The sequence below is a fragment of the Austrofundulus limnaeus genome, unplaced genomic scaffold (assembly GCF_001266775.1).
Source record: "Austrofundulus limnaeus strain Quisiro unplaced genomic scaffold, Austrofundulus_limnaeus-1.0 Scaffold60, whole genome shotgun sequence".
In the NCBI taxonomy this organism is placed as follows: domain Eukaryota; kingdom Metazoa; phylum Chordata; class Actinopteri; order Cyprinodontiformes; family Rivulidae; genus Austrofundulus; species Austrofundulus limnaeus.
Window position 1 is genome coordinate 801,376 of NW_013952462.1, and position 9,189 is coordinate 810,564.

The following is a 9,189-nucleotide window of genomic DNA, read 5'->3' on the forward strand; positions in this document are numbered from 1 at the left end:
CGATTAGTCGACTAATCGAAAAAATAATCGGTGATTAATCTATTATAAAAATAATCGTTTGTGGCAGCCCTATTTGTGGCATGAGCAGTAGAGCTGAGTATGTGGGTTGCACACATGGAAAATTGGCCAAATCTTCTCTGCTAAACAGCTTATTTTACTGTAGCTATTGACTCTTGTTTTGAGCTTCTGGTACCTCCAGGTGCTTCCAATCAGGTGTCCATCATAAGATAAGAAAATATTRGAGACTCAATGCCCAACTTTAATAATAAACCTATTAAACTAAATTGAAACTCAAAGTTTTCTAAACAAAGTGAAAATCTGTCGATTTAAGTAAAGGAATCTACAGGCCAATATATAACCTGATGGGCAACCCTCTAACGCAGCACATTTGTTTATTGCCTATAAAATTAGGGATATTAAGTAAGATATTGGTAAACCCATTAGTTTCAAATTAAAAAAGTTACCATCTTACYTTAAGTCCTAAAGCTACAAATACACTTAGTGTGCAACACATGCACTCCTTGAAAATCAAAACAAACCTCCTCTTCTTCATTTACAAACACTGCTGCCAAAGTCAGTGGAAGGTTGTTTGCCTAACTCCTTCCTCATTGCCTTTTTGAAAAACTGCAGAGCTTTAAATACAGTCTCCAGCCAATAACCCTGCAGAGACCACTGAGATGAATATTCTTAACACACTGTATATTGCCCCTAATTCACGTGGGGATATTTCAGTGTGTTAAATTGCATCATACACWGAATGTTGTGCCTGTAAAAGGTTTTCCAGTCTCTAGAGAAATGCCTTTTATTTCGTGCTGATCTCTGCGGTTTAAACTCACCAGACTTGCAGAAAAGGTKCAGGACCTATACCAGCCAGGGCCCCAGACAGACCTTTACAGGCTGCTGTGTGTGGTTGTTAGTTTATATATGGGGTGGGCGGTAAGCCTTTTTGGGACTCGATGCAACTGTGCACWGTGTGTTCAGGAGTTGCTCTCATCTGTAAATGATGAATTTACCCTTTTAACTTGTGTCCTTTAGGCTGTGATGTAATGAAATAGCTTATGTGTGTGTTTGCTCGAGTCGGACTCTAATCCAGGCTGATAGATTTCTTTCACATGATTCCAAAGTTGTTGCCTCTAGTTGTGTGTCATATGAAGATCATCATTATTTTATTGCTTCTAGCCAAGTCTGTGTGTACTGGATATTTTAGTTGAATTTGTGTCATAGTTTGTATTTGCGAGGCCAGCTTTATCAGATTGTTTGCATTTGTTTGTCGGTGTGGTTTATCTCTTTGGTTCCCAACCTATTTTCCTCAAAGCCCCCCTTCTTACTTCCAAGCAAAGCAGATCTAGTTAAAAACAACTCTATTCACAAAAATGTCAGAGTGATTCATGCAAACATTATTTAAAAAATCTCGACATTGCTGTTAGTTTTGTAATTACAATATTTTTCCTGTAGAAATATTGAGAAACTCCTGCTGGAGGTGCCTCAGGCAGCATTTGAAGTCCTGCAGCTAACTACTGCTCCTGCTATTTTCTACTCACAAATAACAACATTCTTTGTAAATAACCTCCAAAATGAGAAATTGACCATCAGTACAAAGTTTTAGAAAATATGTGACCTGCTCTGAAAATCTTTGGGGTTGAAGTTGTTTTAAAACCGTTGCAATCACACTGGACTTTGCCTCTCTTGGACTWTTTGCTKCTCAATCCAWTCATAATTAAACTTTATTTCTCTAATCTGAGTTTGTTCAATGAACTATAATTKTAACTAGTAGAGCTGGGCGGTATGACCAAAATTTTATATCATGGTATTTTCWACAATTACACCGGTTTCACGGTATTTGACAAAAATTTTTTCCTCACAGCTCAGCTGATAATAAAATGTACAAACTTTGCTTATTGAGTTTTTTCTTTTACTGTACCTCTGTATCACTGTTTCCCTCCTCTTGTGGGTCTTTTCTTCTTTGACTGGTTGTAGACAGTAGTCGTGCATTTAGGTCCGATCGTGAAGGGTTGAGAAAAAAATCATTATCTGGTCTGTCGTTGTGTGTTAATAAAACTTAGAAGGACGACTCACCTTGCACACCAGTCAACTCAGCTACACTACAAAACTACTTCCCCCTGGCTTTTCACAATAGAAGCARGCTAGAGTCTCCATACAATAACGTCTCTATTATATAGTGCGCTAAATCTAACTGTGCACGACACTGAAGAGTTGTTTACTATTCAACGATGGTGAAAATGGGATGTTTTTTTACATCAGATCATATACTGTAAGCGGCTGAAACAAAACAGTATACCGCCCAGCACTAATCACTAGGATGTTAGTTGTTCATTGTCTTCCCACAGAACCTTGCTTAAAATGGTCTGAACTACTGATTTAAACATAAATGAACCGACACAAACACACACACACACACACTAGAGAAGGGTGTGAATAGACCGACACTTTGTTGACCTGACTTAAGAGCCATTCCATCTCCTGCAGATCATAAGTGTGTTTTTAGAGATGAAAAAGTGACTTATAGAAAGTTGAAAAGAGTAGAAACAGTGCYTATTAAAGTRTTCTTYGTTACTGTGGCAGCTGAAAGCCGATAAAGAAAAAGAGCGAGCGAGTAAAAAAGTGCAGAGAAAAGCTTTATTGACGCGTGCTGAGCTTTAGGCAATTTAGGTAGACCATTCAGGAGAGCYTGTGGAGGAGGGGTGTTATCTTTTCTCCTGTGTGGATCAATCAGATGATGTAGTGATAAGTCTGTGGATTACACTGCTATTTACACACTCCCCAAGTGTACTTGTGTGTGTACCAGCTCACACGTGTGTGCCGTCTCTGTATAACTGACTGACAGGCATGCTGCTTTGCTTTTCTTAAAAAAACAAAAACAAAACAAAACAAAAAAAAAACTTGTGCCTTGCACAAACACCTGTGTTCACAATCTGATGCATACCTTGTCATTAAAAATTCTGCCAAAACAGCAACCAAAATGGACTACCTGATCAAACTGGAGACTCMTACAATACTATGATTGTTTTCTGTCAGAGTAAAAATACTTTTTGATGGACTGATAAATGATTTAATCTATACAACCATATTGTTCWATTGCAGTTTCTGTTGGCTCAACTAGATGTCAGGGTTTGGCCAGCTTTTTGTAAGGTTATATTTTGTATTTTAAGTATAAAAATAAAGGTGTTAAAATTTATTTAATATACAGGTGAATCAAGCAAGGGGATCGATTCAGTTTTTCCTTTGAATAAACTATCAAGTGTTTCTCCCACCAATTGAAACATTTTTTCCACTAATAGATTGATACTAGAAAAAACATGTATAACTGTTCAAATTTTTAAACCAATCATTTATCAACAAGCAAAGAATTTCTTCATTCTGCCACTTGAACTTTTCTTTGGATAACACTCCCTGAGTGGGAGTGTGTGGCGACTGGTWAAGGGATCATATGGGTCAGTGAGTTGCCTTGGGCGATGTGCCCCTTGTGACTCTGGTATGCTCCCGATATTGTCACATGGTTGCCACCATTACTGTCGGGTCACCACCATGACTGAACACACTCAAATTAAAAAGGCTTTGAATGGTGGGATTGTGCTTGTGAGAAACTTTGGACCTATGAATGGAGTCTTATTTGAATAGACTTTTTAATGTGTTGGGCGATGGGATCACATTTATCAAGCTGTATAAGGTGAGMTGGGTTTCTCTGCAGTCCCAATAAACCTCCATGTGAACTTCAACACAGCTTAGCTACTTTTAACATTTAGATTTTGGTTTGGCATTCTGTACGTTCTCAGCTTGATCCATGTTCTCTGATCTCTATAAGGCTCCAAAACATCAATATCTTTTGAAGTGGGCTTTTGTGGAAAAGATGAGATGAATAGTTCTTTGACTGACATCAGTATGGCAAAATGGGGTTATATCCTGACGGGACTGATGAACTAATCATTAATCCGAGCTGGGTTGAGACCAAAGTGGATCACAACCATTTAAAAATTCCAGTTTCAAAAATTTAAATGCAGTTGACTTAAACAAACTGTTCATAAGCTTTTACTTATCGATATATTCAGATTAGCTTTTTGCAGCTAATTATGTTGAGTCATTTGCAAATGCATGTAGCAAAAAAAAAAAGCAGCAGCTAGTAGTAGCGCTTTTGGTGTAGCAGAACCTACTTTTCTGCTGAAATAAATGTGCAGTGCAAACATTTTTGAGACAGTGTTCCCATTGAAAATGCAATGCTGCAGCAATCCGTTCTGGGCACTTCTCAGAGCAGCCATTAGCCATTAGCTTGTCATTCTAGACTGCTCTTCAGCAAGTAAGATACTAATTGTTTATAACCTTTTTACAGAACCTCACTTAAAGGGATCTGAGTTATCCCTTTAAGCCYTTTTCTGGTTTGACTGAAGTGTTTGTCTAGTGCTCTGATGAGTATTTGGAGTCTTACCTTAAGTAGTAGTGTTAAGCTTGTTGATAGTTCAACAAAAAGAAAGGCTTTTTCTTTAAAGAAGCAAAGCAATGGATGCACCAGCGTTCAACTGAGAAGCATTTATCMTACGTGAACTATGATTCAAAGCCTGAATGTATTTATTGGTAAAATGGGATTTCTTATTATTTTTCTTGTTCTCTCCTCACTTTAGCCCCTGCAGATAGACGACGATTTCTGTGGCCAGGACTTCAACCAGCCTCTGGGGGGAACCAGCACCATTGAAGGCATCCCGCTCTTCATAGACAAGGATGATGGCATGACTTCAGTGGCAGCGTATGACTACCATGGCAACACCGTGGCATTTGTAGGCACACGCAATGGAAAGCTGAAGAAGGTAGGGTTTGTGGTTTTCATTTTGTTCATTTTATGTCTGAGGTTTTTGGGTAATTTATTTCTTATTGATTGTCTCTTTGTTCATGCCAAGCATAAAATAGCTTTGCTGTGTCCCATCGCCACGTTTGGTCTCACTTCTAATTTAAGAAAAAAAACAACCATTTTAAATTAGTCCAACTGATTTGACAAGATGATTACTTTCTTACTGAGGTCAGTGTTTATAGTTTATATTGTATATATAGATGGAGAACTGGACAGAATAGCAAATTTATTTTATTTTTTTCCCTTCAATACTGCACATTTTAGAAATCTGTCTTGTTTTGTTAGTTTGTTTTTTGTAGTCAACACTAGATATGATTTCTTTTTTATTTCGCTATTCATCTGTTGTTCTCTTTTGTTGTGGAATGATGACAGCTGTACAAGTTAACTGCAAGTTTTGTTCTTGTGATTGTATGATAGATTCACARGCAGCCTGACACAATTATTATTCCTTTTGTGTAAATTAGTTGTGCTAGTCTGACTATTTGTTACTTTCTGCGTGTATTTAGTCGGAGGACAGAGCTCTCATGAAAATTGCTGCTCATTTGAATTCAGTCCCTTTCTCTTCTTACTGCCTGAGACCTGTCATCCATTCAAAATTATGAATGTATAATCAGACTGTGTGTTTGTGCCACTTTAATGCTTATTTGTGCAGTGTTTGTGTTTTTGTCACTCCCAGTATGTATAATAATGCCTGTGATGGTGCGGGTTTTTGTCTGCATGTGTATGTTTATGAGAGAGATGACAAACAATGCAATTCGTATTGGATTCAGTGCTTACCGTTTGTCAGCGTGACACCCATTAACTTGGCTTGGGAACGGATACTTTATTTATTTAGCTATTCTCATGTGTCTTCTGTACTGTTCTGCTCTCAGGTTGAGGTGGGAACATCAGGGAAAGAYGCACACAACGTTCTTGTTGCTCTCATGCTCTCATAAAAGCTTGTAAATCTTTAGGCTACCTAAAAAAAGAAAATAAAAATATTTAATGTGCTTTGAAATAACTATATTTATAAACCTAACATTTAAGCRCTCACACTTTTACACCACTTGCACTTGTATTAAGAATAGATTGAATTGTTGTGAGCCCAATTTTTTGATCGCATTTTTTTTTCAGCAATTTTGTTTGTACTTTTATCTGAGTWAAGAAAGGAGCTGTTCGTACACAAGCATTCTTTTATTACTATTATTTGCGGCTTGGTGGGAGTATAAGCAGACAATGATGCAACCACAAAGCACTTTATTTCTCACACTGGCATTCAGGATAATATTTTGTTTAAATGTTGTTTATGTAGCTATATTTAAGGGTGTCGGGAGAAGAKATGCAGAGACTATTAAAACAATAAATACATTTGTGTTGAGTCAAATGAGATACAAATCTGCAGTAGGGCTGCCATGATTAATCGATTAATTGACGACTAATCGATTATTAAAATAATCGATGACTAATTTAATAATCGATTAATCGTTTTCTTTTTTTTTCTTTACTTTGTTTTTCTCTCCAAACTGCTTTGACACCTTCCACTGCCACATCTGCCTTTCTGTCCTTGACACACATGCACAGTAGTGGTAACTGGGGTAGGCCGTGGACGTCACAAGACTTTATACAGACAGGCTCTGGTATCATGGCTACCTGGCAACAGAGCTCAAAAGTGTGGGATCATTTTAAGAAGATGAAAGAAAAACCTGTGCAATATCTGCAGAGCAGAACTTGCCTTTCACAGCAATTATTTTTAGTTAGCATATAGATAAAATCTAACCATGGTTATATAACAGCAGCTGCATTCTGGCACGATAAGCTGTATGTTTTATATTCAATTAACGTATGATCCGATTAGTCGACTAATCGAAAAAATAATCAGTGATTAATCGATTATAAAAATAATCATTTGTGGCAGCCCTAATCTGCAGTAGTTTAAAGATTGGGAAAAAATAAATGGATTTATTTTTCTTCACAATCATAATTTATTTTGGGTCTGATTTTAACAGCAGCACAATACAATGTCACATTATCAGCATGTATGATGTCAGTATCTCAAAGGGTTGCATTAAATTCAGTCCCAAACTGCAATCGGATGGACCCCTTGCAGCCTCACAGCCAATTCTGATGTTAGTGGCTGAGAGGCTACAGCACACTGAGATCATTGACAGGGTTTAATGATAAAAGAAAAACAGGAGTGATGGAAATGTGAATTTATTGCAGCTGATATTGTCATCACATAGTCCCCACATATTCAACAGTTATATTGCAAGTGCATGTTTTCCTAATATTGTGCAGCCCTGTATCCTCTTAAACCTCTCATCATTCAACAATCAGTCAGACTCAAGTGCTTTGATGTCTCATCTTATCGTTTTTTTAGTCCTGTTTTTAATTACCAGTGGTGCTCAAGGTTGTCCAGAGCAACAAAACAATGGAATAAACAACATGTTAAAAGCAAGCACTAATGAAGTCCCTTTGTGCACCGTTTGACACACTCCAACTCTTAACACACGCTCACACACACACAGGGGAAGCTTTTACTAATGAGTTGAGGTTTAATGGGACACAGATAGAAAAGATACACAAACAGGAAGGAAGACCGAAAGATGAAGCAGATAGAAAAGCACCAGGAGGTGGCGGAGAGAAGGAGCTGATAAAGGGAAGTGATGTCCACTGTTGTGATTAACTAATTCTGGCAGTTATCTGGATACCGCTGTGGTCAAGGTTGTATCAGAAGGCCAGCCATCTTCTCAGCTTAATATTTAGAATTAAATGCTTTTATTACTTTTGATGGTTTCATTATCAGTGGCTGCTTTTTCACCTCATATTAGCCTTTATTACCTGTTTTTTTTTTTTCCCCAGCAGACTAATTTCCTTTTAAAGTTTTACATATTGCTCCTAATTTATTCAGCCYGCTGTGTCTTAACTGTAACTAACCCAACACTGTCTGTATAGTTCAGAACTGGAAAATGGRGTTCTGGTGAATTTAGTAAATTTTGCGGTCACTTCTGCACTTTGACACACTGTTAAGCAAGGACAATAAGAAGGCTTTGACCATGATGCAAAAACACACACACACACTTGCTCAGTTGGTGGTCTGAGTTGAAGAGACAAAAAGAGGGGATGCCAGTCAATAATCCAAAAGCAGACAGTGTTTTTTTTTTCTTCCTTTCTTTGATGCTGTGCGCACGTTTAAACACAGACGGCTTAGGATTCCTCAGCTGCGCACTCCCATCAGGGAGCAATGTAAACCATCTGCTATGTGTATGCAGTCAGTGTGCCAGGTGGTCAGAGCCCCCCAGTGCCCAGTGTGTCTCCATTGTGGCCATGCCAGGCTCAGGTGGAGGAGTGTAAAAGTGCTGCCCAGTGTTCATTCATTAGTGTATCAATGAGGTTAACTGGCAGCTACTGATGACCGACATTGGAAACACAATGACAAAACCCAAAACTCCCTTTACTGGAAAGCAGGAAACAAGAAGTTAAAGGAGACATAAAGCACTTTTTTCACAAGTTGATGCAGTGTCCTGAGCAGGGCTGCTACAAACGATTATTTTTATAGTCGATTAATCACTGATTATTTTTTCGATTAGTTGACTAATCGACTAATCTTGGCAGTCCTAGTCCTGAGGCTCTAATAGAACATCTTTGACATGCCTTGATCAACATGTCACAAAGATGCTGTAAAACAGCCCCGAGTTTACAGCTCTTCTAAACATTAATTTAAACCTAAATTACACTTAAAATCTTTGGAAGCATATATATATATATATATATTTTTTTTTTACCACAGGAGACTTCAAACTCTGTAGCCTGAAGGACTAAATCAGACCACACCAAACTGAACAGAAAAATACTTCACTGACAGTTTTCGCCTCAAACACTTGTATCTTACTTTATCATCTGCATTAAGTCACAGAAATTACCTACTTGCTGGTTGCAAGACATATTTATACCTTGTTCAATTAAACAAAACAATGCACTGTAGACACTTATGTGTACAGTTGGTTTTGTTTTGGCAGAAAGATAGGGGAAACAGGAAGAGCCTTCTTGTTGATTTAAAAAATATATATGTTAAAAAAGATGTCAGCACTCAGGGATGAGACAGATCCAAGCTTTAGAATCTGTCTAACCTCAGATTATCAGAGGGTGCTCATTTAAACATAGTTTACCAGTAGAGCAAAACAAAGCCACCAATCRTGTCATAACTGGAAGGCCATATCACTGAAACTGTGAATAGATAAACACTGTAGGACAGAAGATCTATCAACATTTTATCAGTGAATCTTATATGTGTGTGTAAACACACACACACACACACACACACACACACACACACACACACACACACACACACA

At 37.8% G+C, this 9,189-nt stretch overlaps 1 protein-coding gene across 4 annotated transcripts in view; it reads left to right on the forward strand.

Moving 5' to 3' along the window:
• Window positions 1–9,189, forward strand: part of plxna1b (plexin A1b) — a 199,413-nt gene that overhangs the window by 50,663 nt on the left and 139,561 nt on the right. For all 4 annotated transcript variants that reach the window (XM_014009644.1, XM_014009646.1, XM_014009645.1 and 1 more), the window contains exon 3: window positions 4,635–4,817. In XM_014009644.1, the coding sequence (XP_013865098.1) occupies window positions 4,635–4,817 (183 nt within the window). The remainder of the gene's footprint in view (window positions 1–4,634; window positions 4,818–9,189) is intronic.